Source organism: Mobula birostris, chromosome 27 (genome assembly GCF_030028105.1).
Source record: "Mobula birostris isolate sMobBir1 chromosome 27, sMobBir1.hap1, whole genome shotgun sequence".
Taxonomy (NCBI): domain Eukaryota; kingdom Metazoa; phylum Chordata; class Chondrichthyes; order Myliobatiformes; family Myliobatidae; genus Mobula; species Mobula birostris.
In genome coordinates, this window is record NC_092396.1 from 5,441,385 (window position 1) to 5,459,760 (window position 18,376).

General features: G+C 45.6%; 1 protein-coding gene across 6 annotated transcripts in view; it reads right to left on the reverse strand.

Moving 5' to 3' along the window:
* klhl17 (kelch-like family member 17) overlaps positions 1 to 18,376 on the reverse strand; it is a 69,588-nt gene that overhangs the window by 12,410 nt on the left and 38,802 nt on the right. For 4 of the 6 annotated variants that reach the window (XM_072245290.1, XM_072245287.1, XM_072245288.1 and 1 more), the window contains 5 exons: positions 12,655 to 12,799; positions 8,723 to 8,890; positions 5,808 to 5,896; positions 5,204 to 5,277; positions 769 to 950 (listed from right to left, as the gene is read on the reverse strand). In XM_072245290.1, coding sequence (XP_072101391.1) covers positions 769 to 950; positions 5,204 to 5,277; positions 5,808 to 5,896; positions 8,723 to 8,890; positions 12,655 to 12,799 — 658 coding nt within the window. The remainder of the gene's footprint in view (positions 1 to 768; positions 951 to 5,203; positions 5,278 to 5,807; positions 5,897 to 8,722; positions 8,891 to 12,654; positions 12,800 to 18,376) is intronic. The other 2 variants (XM_072245291.1, XM_072245293.1) reach the window with 2 other exon arrangements.

Consider the following 18,376-nt stretch of genomic DNA (forward strand, 5'->3'; position numbering starts at 1 on the left):
CATCAACTGGCCCAAAGTATTGCACTGACCTTTCAACCTACTTCACAATCAATCTAACCCTTGCCTCCTATACATCCCATACTCCACCATTTTTCTTACATCATGTGCCTATCTGGGAGTTATCTTAAGTGTTCCTCAATGCGTCAACTCTAGCATCACCCCCCAAAATTATTGCAATGTCGATAAACACAAGCGGTTCTGGAGATGCTGGAAATCCAGAGTAACACATGCAAAATGCTGGAGGAATTCAGCAGGTCAGGTAGCACTTGATGATTTGGGCCAAAACCCTTCATTAGGACTGGAGAGGAAGGGGGCCATATCCAAAAAAAGAAGATGGATGGAGGGGGAGGAGAGGAGTAGGTGATAGGTGAGACCAGGTGAGAGGGAAGGAGGGTAGAAAGTTTGGGGGGGGAGAAGAAATGAGAAGCTGGGAGGAGATAGGTGGAAGAGATACAGGGGAGAAGAAGGAATCTGATAGGAGAGGATCTGGACAATGGGAGAAAGGGAAGGAGGAGGGGCACCAGAGGGACGTGATGGGCAGGTGAGGAGATGAGGTGGGAGGAGAGCCAGAATTGGGAATGGACAGAGAGAGAAGAGAGCGGAGTGTGAAGTTACTGGAAGTTAGAGAAATTGATGTTTATGCCACCAGGTTGGAGCCTACCCAGGCAGAATATGAGCTGTTGCTCCTCCAACCTAAGGTATTCTCATCTTGGTAGTACAGGAGGTCATGCAATACCAATAAATACACTTTGTTAAGCTTGCACCTACCGTCTGATGTTCATAGGCGCCACGCTCTCCCACGTGTTGGTTTTTGGGTTGTATCTCTCCACAGAGTTAAGGCAGCTGGTCCCATCATTGCCACCGGCGACGTACAGCATCCCCTCCAGCACCGCCACACCGGCACTGCTCCGGCGGCTCAGCATGTTGGCGATGGTGGTCCAGGTGTTGGTCTACACAGAGAAACAGTGAACGGTTGATGCCAGTGATGAACCTCGGAGGACAACAGGTCAAAGTTCAAAGTATTTATTATCAAAGTATGCATACCACGTACAACCTCCAGATTCATCTTCTTGCAGGCGTCCACAAAACAAAGAAATGCAATAGAATCGATAAGAGCTGAATTAGGCCATTCAGCCCATCAAGTCTGCGCTGCCATTTCATCATGGCTGATTATTATCCCTGTCAAAACCATTCTTCTGCCTTCTCCCTGTAACCTTTGTTGCCCTGACTAACCAAGGATCTATCAACCTCTGCTTTAAATATAGTCAATAAATTGGCCTCCATAGACAATGCTGGAAATCCTGAGCAACGCACACAAAATGCTGGAGGAGATCAGCAGGTCAGGTAGGATGTTTCAGGCCGTGACCTTCCCTCAGGAGTGGAAAGGAAGGGGGAAGAAGGTGGGGAGCGGGGAAGGTGTACAAGAACCCCATGAAAACCCCACACAACAAAGATTGACACATGTCAAATGTGCAAAGAACAAAAAAGTGAATGAACAATACACAGAACATGAACTGCAGAGTGCCTGGACCAGGTCCCGGCTGCAGTCAGACAGCATCTGTGGGGAGAGAAGCAGCATTAACGTTTCAGGTGAGGGGCCCTTCAGCGCAATGGGAAACAACATTCCGCACTCAGTTTCCTGTGTTCTACCTCGACATAGCCGTGCACAGAATGAACTTTCACGCAAAACGAACGCTTTGCGCCGTATCCACCTATCACCACCCAGCTTCTCACTTCAGATTAGATTGGCTTTATTTGTCACATCTACATCGAAATATACAGTCAAATGTGTCGTTTGCATCGCAGGATGCAACACAGGAGGGAGGAGAGAGAGCAGCGCGCCACGCGTGCGCAGCCCTCCAGTGAAAAATGATATCGTATCCGTTAAATAGGGGCCGTGGACAATTCTGATTTGATGGAGACGGACGCAAAAGCACAGAGGAACATCTGGAGAAATTTCTGAAATGCTCGTTCGCTGCTGTCGTTACTGCGTGGTCAGGAACCTTCTGGAGGGAAGGCCTCAAAGTCCCTGGCTTTGCCTGCTGTTGGCGACCGAGATTGAGGTCGAATCGTTCGGACAGAGATGGCGCTCAGTACTTGGTGTCGGAGAGCTGATTCGGAGGCTCGAAGTTTTCGGATGACTCAGAGTCGGACTGTGGGTCGGGTATGGCAGGGAGAGTTTTTCTTCCTTCTCCCATCTGCGTGAGATGTGGGACATTTGAGAGACTGAACTTTTTACTGTGCTCATGGACTTCTTCATCAAGTTATGGTATTGTTGCACTGTTGTAATTATATGTTATAATTGTGTGGTTTTTGTTAGTTTTTTGGTCTGTCCTGTGTTTCTGTGATATCACACAGGAGGAAATAATGTATCATTTCTTAATGCATGCATTACTAAATGACATTAAAAGAGGACTGTGTGTCTTCATCAGCTAAAAATTGGATTCTTGGCCTCACAATCTACCTCATTATGATCTTGCACCTTGATATCAACCTGCACCACACTTTCTCGGTAACTGTTACGCTTTATTCTGCATTCTGTTATTACTTTCCCTTGTTCTACCTTAAGGCACTGTGTGATGATCTGATCTGTATGAACAGTATGCAAGACAAGTTTTTCTCTGTATCTCAATACATATGACAAAAAAAACCAATTCCAATCCAGTTCCAGGTAACACCACAACTGTGGAATGGGGAAAAAGAGGGTGATCACCAGAAACTATTAAATAATATTAATATTATGTCCCAAGGTCTAAAACATGCTCAGACAGGATCAGAAAAAGTAGTAAACTCAGCCAGCTCCATCATGGGCACCAGCCTCCCAGCACTCAATACATCTTCAAGAGGCGATGCCTCAAAAAGGCAGCATCCATCATTAAGGTACCCCATCACCCAGGGCATGCCCTCTTCTTGTTACTAGCATCAGGGAGGAGGTACAGGAGCCTGAAGACACACACTCAACTTTCCTGGAATAGTTTCTCCCTCCCCCCCACCTTCAGACTTCCAAATGGACAGTGAACTCATGAACTCCACCTCCAGTTATCCCCCCTCTTTTCGCACTACTTGTCTAATTTAATTTTTGAAAACTAAGTACTTCTTATTGTAATTTTGGATGGTGGGGAGGGGATATGTCTCTACCAATGGAGGTGTAAGGTGTTTCTTCCCTCCGCTAGCCTGCAGGTCACCCTTGGGCAAGGTGCAGCACCTGCTTAGCCCCCCGATCGGGGTCACGTGAAGCCACGGGAGCTGGCGGTGGATGGTCGTATGAGAAGCCGGTACATATCACAAGTCCTGGTTACGCGACCACTGACGACAGGCAGACAATCTCTGAAGAGTATTGATAATGGCTGGGGTCACCCTTCTTGTAAAGACACCGCCCAGAAGGAGGCAAGGGCAAACCACTTCTGTAGAAAAATTTGCCAAGAACAATCATGATCATGGAAAGACCGAGATCGCCCACATCATATGACACATCACATAATGAACTAATGAACAAACTTACTGTAATTTATAGTTCTTATTACTGTGTATTGCAACGTACTGCTGCCACAAGACAACAGACCTTACGACATATGCCAGTGATATTAAACCTAATTCTGATTAAGAAATGAAGTGCTAGACTGCTGGGTAGTCTTCCTTTACCTTTCCCCTCCACCCCCTCCAACAGATGTGGCTGAATCAGCTTGTATTTCTAGACTTCTTTGTCCATTTGTGGGTTTTCAATGTAGATCCTTGTTCTTGTTCATTTTCTGCTCTTGTAACACTTAATAAAACAATCCTAAGAAATAAGTTTTATGCCTCATTCTTGACTCCTGAAAAACGTTTGGCTCTGTCATACATCAGGATCCAACACCATTCTCCCCCTCTTCCTGTCTTGGTCAAGAGGTCAACAAAAGGGGAGAACACAGATGCACAAACCAAAGCAACTCACAGATGTTGTCACTATAGAGGTACTTGGCTTGAAATTACTTCTCTTCCCATCCCCACGGATGCTGCCCGGCTTGCTGAATAACCCAGATCAGATAATGGAATTTAATGCAGACAAGTGTTAAGTTTTGCATTTTAGGAGGACAGACGGGGGTAGGACTTTCACAGTAAACAGCAGGGCATTGAGAAGTGCAGTAGAACAGAGGGATCTGGAAACACAGGTCCATAAATCCTTGAAAGTGGCGTCACAGGCAGATAGGGTCATAAAGAGAGCTACTGGCAGATTGTCCTCCATAAATCAAAGCATTAGACTTGAGTTGGGATGTTATGTTGAAGGTGCATGAAACATTGATGAGGCCTCATATGGCTCATTGTGTGTACTTCTGGTCACCTACCTACAGGAAAAAGATCAATAAGATTGAAAGCGTGTAATGAAAATTTGCCAGGAACATGAGGATCTGAGTCATAGGGATCGGTTAAATGGCTTAGGACTTTATTCCTGAGAGCATAGGACAATGAGACAATATTTGATAGAGGGATACAAAATTATGAGGAGTATAGATAAGGTAAATGCAAGCAGGCTTTTTTCACCGAGGTTACGTGAAGCTACAACTATAGGTCATAGAGGGTGAAAGTTGAGATATTTAAAAGGAACCAGAGAGGGAACTTCTTCATTTAGTGGGTGGTGAGAGCGTGGAATGAGCTGGATGAGGGTTCAATTGCAACATTTAGTAGAAGTTTGGATAGGTACATAGATGAAAAGGGTATGAAGGACTAGGTTATGGTCCAGGTTCAACTCAGTGGGACTAGTCAGAATAAAAGCTTGGCGTGGACCTGCTGTGGTGCTCTCTGGTCCCCTGACAAAGGCATGTATTTTTGGATGCATTGCGGGTTTTATTGATTTTCTTTATTCAGAGATACGGCACGGAAACAGGCCCTTCTGGCCCGATGAGCTACGCACCTATTTAACCATAGACTAATTGCAGGACAATGTACAATGACCAATTAACCAGTACAGTAACCAGTACTAAGCAGACTGTGGGAAGAAATCTGTGCAATTCATGGCGAGAAAGTACAAGTTCCTTACAGACAGTGCCAGAATTGAACTCTGAAACGCCCCAAGCTGTAACAGCATCACGCTAACTGCTTCGTGACCGTGCCTGCCTGTTGTTCACTGCTGGGCACAGCACAGGAACAGGCCCTTCAGCCCACAGTGTGAATGCTGACCGCCTGCCCGTGGTCTCTCCCTCCCTCTCTCACCATAAATGCTACTTACTTGTGGATCATACTTTTCCACCGTTGCCAAGTGTGAGGAGCTGTCGTAACCACCCACGGCGTAGAGGTTCCCATCTGGAAGGACAGCACAATCAATGTGATGAGACAAGAGATTCTGCAGATGTTGGAAATTCAGAGCAGAACACAAAAAATAAAATGCTCAAGGTTGGGCGGCGTCTATGGAAACGTCTTCAGCCGAGACCCTTCGTTAGGATGTAGGATTGCTTTAAATTTAGTCACCCTGAAAACTGACACATTCCATACCGAGGAGTAACCAGAGGAGACAAGAGATCGCAGATGCTGGGATCTGGAATGAAACACAAGATGCCAGTGGAACACAGTCGGACCAGACGTCCAGCATCGGCAGAATCTCTGAGTCCTCAAGCAATAGTTCAAGCCTAACAGAGGGAGTGGAGGGGGGGGGAGGAGAGGAGGGAGGAGGAGGGGGAGTGGAGGGGGAAGGGGAGGAGGGGAGGGGAAGGGGAGGAGGGGAGGGGAAGGAGAGGGGAAGGGGTGGGGAGGGGGTGGAAGGGAAGGGGAGAGGTAGGGAAGGAGCGGGATGAGGGGGAGGAGCCAGGTGAGGGGGGAGTAGAGGAAGATCCCACCTAATGTTGCAATTCTGACGTATCGTCTCCTGGTGTTCATTGCGGCCACAGATGACCAGGATCCTGTGAGTGGGTCAAACCTCTCTGCGCTGTTGATACAAGAACAGGAGGAGGCATGTGTTATTACCAGCTATCAACATTACTCTGCTACGCTCCTGAAGACGTATACGCACTTTCTTAGGTACATCTGTACTCCTGCTTGTTAATACAAATATCTAAACAGCCAATCATGTGGCAGCAACTTAATGCAGTAAAGCATGCAGACATGGTCAAGGGGTTCAGTTGTTGTTCAGACCAAACATCAGAATGGGGAAGAAATGTGGCCTAAGTGACTTTGATTGTAGAATGATTGTTGGTGCCCTGATGGGGTGGTTTGAGTAGCTCAGAAACTGATGACCTCCTGGGATTTTCCTGCATGTTAGAGTTTACAGAAGACTGTGTGAAAAGCAAAAAAGGCCAAGTGAATGGCAGCTCTGTGGGTGAAAATGCCTTCTTAATGAGAGAGGTCAGAGGAGAATGGCCAGACTAGTTCCAGCTGACGGAGGCGACAGTAATATAAATAACCACACGTTACAACAGCGGTGTGCAGAAGAGCATCTCTGAATCCACATCAAACCTTGAAGTGGATAGACTACAGCAGCAGAAAACCACATACACACACTCACTGGTCACTTTATTAGGTACAGGAGGTGGCCCATAAAGTGGCCACAGAGTGTGTGTTTCAGGGAGTGAAGGTGGAAACACAGGAGTCTGACATTAAACACCATTGGGAGGCAGGGATTCCCAACCTCTTTTATGTTGTAGGCCCTAAGCATTAACCAAGGGGTCTGTCGACCCAGGTTGGGAACCCTGAACAGGTTCCTAAACTGCCGGAGGAGTTCCTTCTCCCTAAGAGCGTGGTGTAGACGGTTGAGCCCCTGCCTCACAATGTCAGAGGCCCATCTTCAGTCCTGACCTCCAATGCTGCCTGTGTGGCGTTTGCATGCTCCCCTTGTTAGCGTATGGGTGTGCTGCTTTCCTCCCACATCTCAACAACGTGTTTTGGCAGGGTAATTGCCCACTGTAAATTGAGTATACGGTCTGGGAAGAGGTGATGGGAATGCGGGCAGAATAAAAGCAGGACTGGTGTCAATGGATGTTTGATAATTTCTGTGCATTCACAGTGCTGGAGGACCTGCATCCAAGTGGTATCTCTAACCATTCCACACAGAATCTGCCACAGGGGTGTTGTCGCAGGACAGCAGCATCCGTCATCAAGGACCCACATCATCTAAACCATGTTCTCTTCTCACTGCTGCCATTGGGAAGGAGGTACAGGAACCTCAGAGTTCACACTACCAGGTTCAGGAACTGTTATTACCTCTCAGCCCTCAGGCTCTTGATCCAAAGGGGATAACTTCACTCAACTTAACTAACTGTTCTGACAACCTATGGAGCGTTTACAAGGACTCTTCATTTCACTGTCTTAATATTTATTGCTTTATTTCTTATTTTTTCTTTTTGTACTTGCACAGATTATTGTACTTCGTTGCTTGTCTGCCTTGTGTATGGTTTCTCATTGATTCAATTCTGTTTCTTGGGTTTACTGTGAATGCCTACAAGAAAATGAATCTCGGAGTTGTATATGGTGACATAAATGTACTTGGTGATGATAAATTTACTTTGAGTTTTGGTAGTTAGCGCCTCCAAGTGGATAGCGCCTACAGACATACTGCGGAGACTATACTGACTGGTTGCATCACCGTCTGGCATGGAGGGGCCACCGCTGCAGAAATTTGTAAACGCTACCAGCTCCATCACGGGCACTGGCCTCCCCAGCAACAAGGACATCTTCAAAAGGTGATGCCTCAGAAAGGCTGCATCCATCCTTAAGAGCCCCCATCAACCACCCCACTTCTCTGTGTGTCTGTATTTTTGTTTAGATTATGAAGACACGCAATCCTCTTTTATTGTCATTTAGTAATGCATGCATTAAGAAATTATACAATATTTCCTCCGGTGTGATATCACAGAAACACAGGACAGACCAAGACTGAAAAAACTAACAAAACCACATCATTATAACATATAATTACAACAGTGCAACAATACCATAACTTGATGAAAAAGTCCATGAGCACAGTAAAAAGTTCAAAGTCTCTCAAATGTCCCACATCTCACGCAGACGGGAGAAGGAAGAAAAACTCTCCCAGCCATGCCTGACCACAATCTGACTCTGAATCATCCGAAAACTTTGAGCCTCCGATCAGCTCGTCAACACCAAGTACTGAGCGCCATCTCTATCCGAACGATTCGACCTCAATCTCGGTCACCAACAGCAGGCAAAGCCGGGGATTTTGAGGCCTTCCCTCCGGAAGATTCCGGACCACGCAGTAACGACAGCAGCGAACTGGCGTTTTAGAAATTTCTCCAGATGTTCCTCTGTGCTTTCACGTCCATCTCCATCAAATCAGAATTGTCCACGGCCCCTATTTAACGGATACGATATCATTTTTCACCGGACGGCTGCGCACGCATGGCGTGCTGCTCTCTCTCTCTCCTCCTTATTTATTTATATATCAATTAAATAAATTTATTAGAGACGCTTGCTTGTTACTGCAACTCTCTAATCAGCCAATAAAGTGGCAGCAAAGCACTGTACAAAATATGCAGACATTACACACAGTGTGCTGGAGGAACTCAGCAGGTTAGGCAACAGGGCAAAGGCATCTACGGATGGGAATAAACAAGCAATGTTTCGGGCCAAGACCCCTCATCAGGAACAGTCAAAGGTCAGTTGTATATACATATTATCATTTATGGTATATTTTACAACATATCAGTGATAATAAACCTAATTCTAATTCTGGATGTAAAAAAAAATCAGAAGATGTACAACTCTTACGTAAAAATTACAACAAGGCTCTTGCAAATACCTGTTTAAACACGACGCACCATCGTAGCCACCCACAGCATAGAGCAAGCCGTGCAGTACCGCCACACCAAGACAGCTCCGCCTGGTCCCCATGGCTACCTCTGGTTGCCAGGAATTGGTGACGGGATCATAGGATTCAACAGTCGACAGGTCAGAAGTGCCGTCGTACCTGGGTGATGAGAGGTCAGCGAAGGGAATCTGTCAAAACTGCACGGGAGTTAGAGCCCTTTACGCTGGTACCCTGCTCATCAGGCAGAATGCTGCCTGTTCACGATGGTTTGCCTGTGCCTTTACAAGGCACTGGCCAGACCACACTTGGAGTATTGAGAGCAGATTTAGGCCCCCTATCTAAGAAAGCATGTATTGGCATTGGAGGAGGTTCACGAGAATGAACCCAGGAATGAAAGGGTTAACATATGAGGAGTGTTTAAAGGCTCTGGGTCAGTACTCACTGGAGTTTTGAAGAATGGGGGGGGGGATCTCATTGAGACCTATCAAATATTGAAAGGCCTCGATAAAGTAGACATGGAGATGATATTTCCAATAGTGGGGGAGTCTAGGACAAGAGGACACAGGCTCAGTATAGACGGACGTCACTTCTGAAGAAAGGTGAGGAAGAATTTCTTTAGCCAGAGGGTGGAATTCATTGCGACAGACAGCTGTGGAGAACAAGTCATTGGTTATATTTAAAGCGGAGTTGATAGGTTCTTGATTACTAAGAACATCAAAGATTAGATAGATAGATAGATAGATATACTTTATTGATCCCGAGGGAAACTGGGTTTCGTTACAGCTGCACCAACCAAGAATAGAGCATAAATATAGCAATACAAAAACCACAAGCAATCAAACAACAATATGAAAACTACGCCAGATGGAAATAAGTCCAGGACCAGCCTATTGGCTCAGGGTGTCTGACCTTCCACGGGGGGAGAAGGCAGGAAATTGGAGTCAAAAGGGATAACAAACCAGCCATGATGGAATGATGGAGCAGACCTGATGGGCCAAATGGCCTAATTCTGCTCTAGTGTCTAATGGTCTTACGATCTTATGGGTAATGGAAGAGGGTTGATAATTTGCTCCCTGCAGAGCATGGTGGCAGAGAGGTGCAGCTGGTAGGGCCAGAGACCTGGGTTTGATCCTCACCTCTGGTGCTATTTGTGTGGAGTTTTTAAGTCCTGCTTTACAGTTTACACATACGATAACAAATTGAATTAAACAGTAACAAATTCTGTATATTTCTTCACCAATGAATTTTGTAGTGAGAGTACCAGACTCTACCCGATACATCACGGCACAACCCTTCCCACCATCGCTGGTATCTGCAGGAAGCTATGCCTCAGCAAGGCGACATCCCTGTCAACTAGGCCATGACAGTAGTATTCTAAAGACAGGATGACACAACCGTGGCTGACAAGGGAAGTCAAAGATAGCATAAAAGCTAAAGAGAGAACATACACTGTAATATGGCAAGAATTAGTGGGAAGGTAGAGGACTGGGAATCTTTTAAAAACCAACAGACGACAACTTTAAAAAAACATAAAGCGAGAAAAGATGACATACGAAGGTAAGATAGCCAATAATATACAAGAAGATACAAAAAGTTTTTTCAAATACATAAAGAGTAAAAGAGAGACAGGAGTGGACCACTGGAAAATTACATTGCAGAGACAGTAATAGGGGACAAAGAAATGGCCGAGAAACTGAATAAGCATTTTGCTTCATTTTTCACTGTGGAAGACACTAAAGAAATGCTAGAAATGTGAGTATCGGGGGACAGAAAGTAGATAAGTCACCTGGACCAGATGGACTACACCCCAGATTCTGAAAAAGGTAGCTGAAGAGATTGTGGAGGCATTAGTAATGATTTTTCAAGAATCACTCGATTATGGTATGGTTTCTGGGGACTGGGAAATTGCAAACATCACTCCACTCTTTATGAAGGGAAGAAAGCAGAGGAAAGTAAATTATAGCCCAGTTAGCCTGAGTTCAGAGTCTATTATTAAGGATTAGCTGGTCAGTGGTGTAGTGGCATCCGCAACCGACTTCGAGGCGAGTGGTCCTGGGTTCAAATCCGGCCGGCTCCTTGTACGTTTTCCATCCGTGCTGGGTTGAGTGTCAAGCTAGCAACTCAGTCGCATTTAAAAAAAACAAAATTGCTCAAGAAACAGCAATTGCTGCCCAATATGCCACATGGTGTGGAGAGGAACAACATTATTAAGGATGTGTTTCAGGATACTTGGAGGCACATGATAAAATAGGCCAAAGGGGAAATCTTACCTGACAAATCTGTCGGAACTCTTTGAGGAAGTAACAGGCAGGATAGACAAAGGAGAGTCAGTGGATGTTGTTTATTTGGATTTTCAGAGGACCTTTGACAAGGAGCCGTACAAGAGGCTGCTTAACAGGATAAGAGCCCATGGTATTACATGAAAGGTATCAGCATGGAGAGAAGATTGGCTGACTGGCAGGAGGTAAACAGTGGGAATAGAAGGAGCATTGTCTGGTTGGCTGCCAGTGGCTGGTGGTGTTCCACGGGAGTCAGTGTTGGGACTGATTCTTTACATGTTATAAAGTATGTCAATTATTTGGATGATGGAATTGATAGTTTTGTGCCCACGTTTGTGGACAATATGAAGGCAGGTGAAGAAGCAGCTAGCACTGAGGAAGCAGGGTGTCTGCAGAAGGGCTTGACAGATTGGGGGAATGGGCACGAAAGCAGCAGATGGAATATAATGTAGGGAAGGGCATGGTCATGCACTTTGGTAGAAGGAATAAGGTGTAGACTATTATGCAAATGAGGAGAAAATTCAAAATTCAGAGGTGAAGACGGGACTTGGGAGCCCTCATGCAGGATTTCCTAAAGGTTAACTTGCAGGCTGAGTCAGTGATAAGGATGGCGAATGCAATGTTATCATTTATTTCGAGAAGACTAGAATACAAAATCAAGAATGTTATGCTGAGGCTTTACAAGTCATTGGTCATACTTCATTTAGAATACTGTAAGCAGATTTGGGTGCTTTATCAAAAAGACATGCAGTAATTGGAGAGGGTCCAGAGGAGATTCACGACAATAATCCTGGGAGTGAAAGGATTAAAATACAAGGATCATTTGATGGCTCTGGGCCTGTATTCTCTGGAGTTTAGAAGAATAAGGGAGGATCTCAATGAAACCTATTGAATATTGGAAGGCCTAGATAGAGTGGAAGTGAAGACGATGTTTCCTATAGTGGGGAACAGAGGGCACAGCCTCAGAATTGAGGGACATCCATTTAGAACAGAGATGAGGAAAAATTCCTTTACCAAGAGGTTGGTGAATCTGCGGAATTCATTACCACAGGTGGTTGTGCAGGCCAAGTCATTGGGTGTATTTAAGGTGGAGATTGATAGATTCTTGATTAATCAGGGCATCAAAGATTAAGGGGAGAAGGCAGGAGAATGGGTTTGAGAAGGATTATGCATCAGCCATAATGGAATGGTTGAGCAGATTCAATGCGCCCACTGGCCTAATTCTGCTCCTATATCTTATTGTCTAAGCTGACAGGAAAGTGGCAGTAACTCCAATAACCATTTGTTACAAAAGCAGTGTGCAGAAGAACATCTCTGAACGCACAACACATTGAATCTTGAAGTGGATGAGCTATGGCAGCAGAAGACCACAGCAGGTTCCACTCCTGTACCTAATAAGGTGGCAACTGAGTATGTTTTAAATGTATTCACAGGCTCTGTCCTCATCACCCACTGAGGAAGAGTTATAATGACTCATCACCCTGAAAGAGAAAAAAAAAACTTACTTATCTCTGTCTTGAATGGGCAACCACTTAAAACAGTGACCATTGTTCTGGATTCTCACACAAGAGGGAACCAGCCTGTCCAGGAACCCAGGCCCTGGGCTGCGGCCACACCCTGCAAGCTGTTTCTGTGATTCCTTACCCCCCTACTGCGTACAGTCCGTTGCCGATCGCGGCCACACCAACCCGTGCTCGTCGCGTGGACATCGAGGCCACCATGTGCCACCGGTCTGTCCTGGTGTCGTACGCTTCACAGTCTCCATGGATGGCAAACAGGCTGCCGCCACCTGCAAACAGAGACGACGCTCCTATAATTAACAAGATCCCCACTTGCGCCCAGTGTCCAACACCGCTCCAGTGACAAGAGGTGTGGTGCCAATAGGTGTTAGTCAGTTGTGCAGCAGAGAAACAGGACCTCCAACCCATCCAATCTGGCCAAGGCACCTTCCTGGGGTAGTCCCATTTTGGTGCCACTGTAGTGTAGCCGTTAGCATGAAATTACTACATCTTGGGGCATCAGAGTTCGGAATTCAATTCCGACAATGCCTGTAAGCAAGTTTGTATTTTCCTCCCTGAAGATTTCCTCTGAGTGCTCTGGTTTCCTCCCACTGTCCAATGATGTACCGGTTAGTGGGTTGATTGGTCATTGTAAATTGCCCCATGATTAGGCTAAGTTGCTGGCGGGTCAGGTTGCTGGTTGGTGTGGCTTGAAGGGCCGGAGGGACTGTTCCGTGCTTTATCTCTAAATAAAATAATAAATAAACATCTCTCCATTTATATATCGTCCAAATCCCTTTTAAATGTAACTGTGCCTGCCTCCTTAGGTTGTTAATGCAATGGTGCATTTCACAGTATTTTTTGATGGAAGTATTCGCCACCATCATGGTCTCGCGGACCCTAACACTCACCCGATATACATGTCAAATATAAATCTGAAACTGGATTAGCCTCAGCATCTGGTAGCTCATTCCAGACTCTCACGACTTCCCACTGTATGAGAAACCTTTCCCTCGGGCCCCCTTTAAATTTTTCTCTTCTCACTTTCAGCATTTGCCTTCTAATTTTAGATTCCCTATACTTGGAAAAAAGGTTGTGTTTATTCACCGTGTCTAACACCCCTCATGGTTTTATAAAACTCTCTATGGTGTCAATCTCCTTTGCTCCGGGGAAGACAGTCCCATCCTATCCAGCCTCTCCTTCTAACAGAAGCCCTCCAGTCCCAGCAGCATCCTTGTGAATCTTTTCTACACCCTCCAGCTTAATTCATACAGAGTTATGCAGTAATGCAGTAGGGAAAGAGGCTCTTTGGCCCATCTGGTCAATGCTGACCAGGATGTTCATCTAAGCTGGTCCCATTTGCCCACATTTGGCCCAAACCTTTCTTATCCATGTACCTGTCCAAGTACCTTTTAAATGTTTTTGTAGCTGCCTCAATTATTTTCTCTGGCAGCTTATTCCATACACACACCACCCTCCATGTGCAGAAGTTACCTCTAGATCCCTTTTAAATCTTTCCCCTTTCACCTTCAACCTATGACCTCTAGTTGCTGATTCCCCAAAAGACCCGGTGGGGGTGGGGGTGGTGACATGGTAATGTAGTGTTTAGTGCATCGCTTTACAACACCAGCCAGTGATCAACGATCAGGGTTCAATTCCCACCCGGATTTCCTCCAGGTGCTCTGGTTTCCTCCCACTTTTTAAAGGCATACAGCATAAAGCAAGAGGAAGACAAAGACAAATGATGATGGAGACAGCAGCCAGAGAACTGGAAATGAATACCAATGAATTGATCCACTTGACCCGAAACAGGAGTGTGTGGGCCATGGCAGTCAAAGCTCAAACTGGGCATGGCACCTGATGATGGTGATGATGGGTAGGGGTTAGAGAGTTGTGGGCATGCTATGTTGGTGCCAGAAGCACGTTGACTCTTGCGGGCTGCCCCCAGCACAATCCTTGCTGATTTGATTTGATTTGACTTAATGGGAAACAACACATTCCGCTGTATGTTTCAGTGTACATGTGACGCTAATCTTTTAGGACTGTGCATTTTCACTCACTTCCTGAAGAAGGGTCTCAGGCTGAAATGTCATCTGTTTATTCATTTCCGTAGATGCTACCTGACCATCTGGGTTTCTCCAGCATTTTGTCTGTGTTGCTTTGCATTTCCAGCAGCTGCAGAATTTCTCATATTGATCATTGTTTCATACACCTCTATAATGACACCCCCTCATTCCCCTACACTCCACTACCCAACATCTCCTGATAACTCAGGACCTTGAATCCTGGCAACATTCTTATAAATGGTCTTTACCTCCTCTGGAATGGTACACAGTACTCCAAAGCTAGCAAGTAGGCCAGTAACACACACAAAATGCTGGAGGAACTCAGCAGGTCAGGCAGCATCTATGGAGAGGAATAAACAGTCGAAGTTTCAGGCCGAGACCTTTCATCAGGACAAGTAGACCTGTAGGTGGATTGGCCAAGGAGCAACCAATTACGGTGATTCGAAAGATATTGGGGGGGGGGGCTTAAGGTCCCACGGACACTGTGGATAGGCTTTTTCCATTGAGAGTGGGAGAGATTCAAACAAGAGGACATGAGATGAGAGTTAAAGGGCAAAAGTTTAAGGGTAACATGAGGGGGAACTTTACTCAGAGAGTGGTAGCTGTGTGGAACAAACTTCCAGCAGAAGTGGTTGAGGCAGGTTCGATGTCGTCGTTTAAAGTTAAATTGGACAGCTATATGGACAGGAAAGGAATGGAGGGTTATGGGCTGAGTGCAGTTCGGTGGGACTAGGTGAGAGTAAGAATTCGGCATGGACTAGAAGGGCCGAGATGGCCTGTTTCCGTGCTGTAATTGTTATGGTTATGATTGCTGAAACAGTGTGTGTGGGTTATTGCAAGATTGTCATAGTCTCATTCTATCCAGCAGTACTGATAGGCAGAAAGAAGAAAGTAATTTGTTTTTAAAATATATTATTTTTCAGGGTCAAATACTACTGACCAGTGCAACATCTATTAATACTTTAAACTTTATTGTCGCCAAACAATTGATACTAGAACGTGTCATCTCATTGTCCTCTTTTATTCTTGATATTTATTGTTTATTTATTTTTTTATATTAACTTGTTAGTTTTTTTTCTTTTTGTATTTGCACAATTTGTTGTCTTTTGCACATTGGTTGTTTGTCCGTCCTGTTGTGTGCAGGTATCCCATTACTTCTATTGTGTGTCATTGTGTTTTCTGTGAATGCCCACAAGAAAATGAATCTCAGCATGGTATGTGGTGACATACATGCATTTTGATGATAAATTTATTTTGAACTGTCTCTCACTGCCCTCGAGGTTTTGGTTAGGACTCCTGCGCTTGAACCACCATGGCCCTTACCTCAGCTGCTACAGTCCAACTGAGCGGACTTGGAGTTTACAGAAACCTCATTGATGTGTCTGGAGTCACGTATAAGTCGTGGCCAAGTAAGGACTGCAGATTTCTTCCACTGAACTTTGACAAAGTCCCACGTGACTTCCCTCCGTAGGGAGGCGAGTAACTGGGGGTGGGGGGGGGGGACTGAAGAAACAGGTAGAAGAATCTGAGGGAGAATGAGAAAGAAAAATGATATTTCACTTGTTAAGTGGTGGGAGAGGGTGAGACTCTGAAAGAGTGGATGAAAGGTAAACTCTTTAAAAAGTCCTCAAGGAGCTCTTAAAGAACCCTGACTCTTTGGGCTGTGGAACTGGGCAGAAGAAACAACTAAAACCCCTTTGTAGCCAGCATAGATGGGCAGAATGGCATTCTTCTGCACCACAACTTTCCTGGCTAGTTACCACTAGAAGGGCTGCACACAGAAATGGGAGGCCTTTTCCTTACTGGGACGCATAGACTGCATTATATTCCCCGGCATCTCCACACAGGGCACCTTGAACTTTAAGGGCTGCACCGGCAGCGTCATGGTTAGGCAAATCTGGGGTCCGCAGACCCCTCAGTTATGGTTAGGGGTCCATGGCATAAAAAAGGGCTGGAGCCCCTGGGTTGGTGGAATGCTTTACAGTGCCAGCAGTTGGGGTTCAATTCCTGCCACTGTTTGGACATTCCCCATGTTTCCGGGTGCTTTGGTGTCCTCCCGCATTCCAAAGATGTACAGGCTAGTAGGTTAATTGGTCCAGATTCCAAACACCTATGGGTCGGAGTTAGTGAGTTGTGGTCATTCTATGTTGGCACTGGAAGCGCGGCAATATTTACGAGCTGCCCTCGGCACATCCTCGGGCCATGTTGGTCATTGATGCAACTGACGCCTTTCACCTTATGTTGCAACGTACATGTGACAAATAAAGCTGAAATGTATCTTGAAATCTTTAAATATTTGAATCCTGGGATATGCAGATGTGTTGCCAAGAAGATTCTGGAACAACAGTTTCTCCACTAGCCAATGACAACAGAACCTGCGGATGAAACATTCGTGAAACAACAGCCTTTCCTCCAATTGCTACATCATTTAAATTATTTCTGGGATAAGTAGAGGTGGGGATGACTAAGGTGAGGTGAAATGTTCTTCACACAAAGTCTGTGAGTCTTTGCATTTCACTGTATGTTTCGACGTGCACTCAGAGGCCACTTTATTAGGTACATCTGCACACCTGCTCGTTAATGCAGTCAATCATGTAACAGCAACTCAATGCATAAAAGCATGCAGACATGGTCAAGAGGTTCAGTTGTTGTTCAGACCAAACATCAGAATGGGGGTGAAATGTGATCTAAGCAACTTTGACCATGTAACAATTGTTGGTGCCAGACGGGTGGTTTGAGTATCTCAAAACCTGCCGATCTCCTGGGATTTTCATGTACAACAGTCTCTGGAGTTTACAGAGAATGGTGCGAAAACCAAAAAAAAACAGCCAGTGAGTGGCAGTTCTGTGGGTGAAAATACTTTATGAGAGAGGTCAGAGGAGAATGGCCAAACTGGTTCAAGCTGAGAGGAAGGTGACAGTAACTCAAATAACCACATATTACAACAGTAGTGTGCATTACAACTGTGTTGGTGCATGGCCAAGTGGTTAAGGCGTTCGTCTAGTGATTTGAAGGTCGTTAGTTCGAGCCTTGGCTCAGGTAGCGTGTGCATCCTTGAGCAAGGCACTTAACCACACATTGCTCTGTGACTATGGGTCCTAATGCCCTTCCCTTGGACAACATCGGTGGCATGGAGAGGGGAGACTTGCAGCATGGGCAACTGCTGGTCTTCCATACAACCTTGCCCAGGCCTGCACTCTGGAAACCTTACAAGGCGCAAATCCATGGTCTCATGAGACTAACGGTGCCTATAAGTGCAGAAGAGTATCTCTGACTGCACAACACGTTGAACCTTGAAGTGGATGGGCTACAGCAGCAGAAGACCATGAACATGCATTTTATTAGATACAGGAGGTAGCTGATAAAGTGGCTCCTGATATGTGTATGTGACAAATAAAACTTCTCTCTTTCTTTATTTGTCTCAGGCATGGTAGGCCGAAGGGCTTGTTCCTGCACTGTACTGTTTCATGTTCTATTCAGGGGAATTGGCACAAGGTTCTGTGGTTTAGAAGCAGAAAGGCAGCTTGACGAACGTCATTTAGACACAAATCTAAATCCGGGTACATGAGGTCATTCAACACACATAAAAATTCCTGGTGAACTCAGCAGGCCAGGCAGCAACTATAGGAAGAGGTACAGTCGACATTTCGAGCTGAGGGTAAGACTTACTATCTCTTCTTTCAGTTAGTCCTGACGAGGAGTCTCGGCCCGAAATGTCGACTGTACCTCTTCCTAGAGATGCTGACTGGCCTGCTGCGTTCACCAGCAACTTTTATGTCTGCTGCTTGAAATTCCAGCATC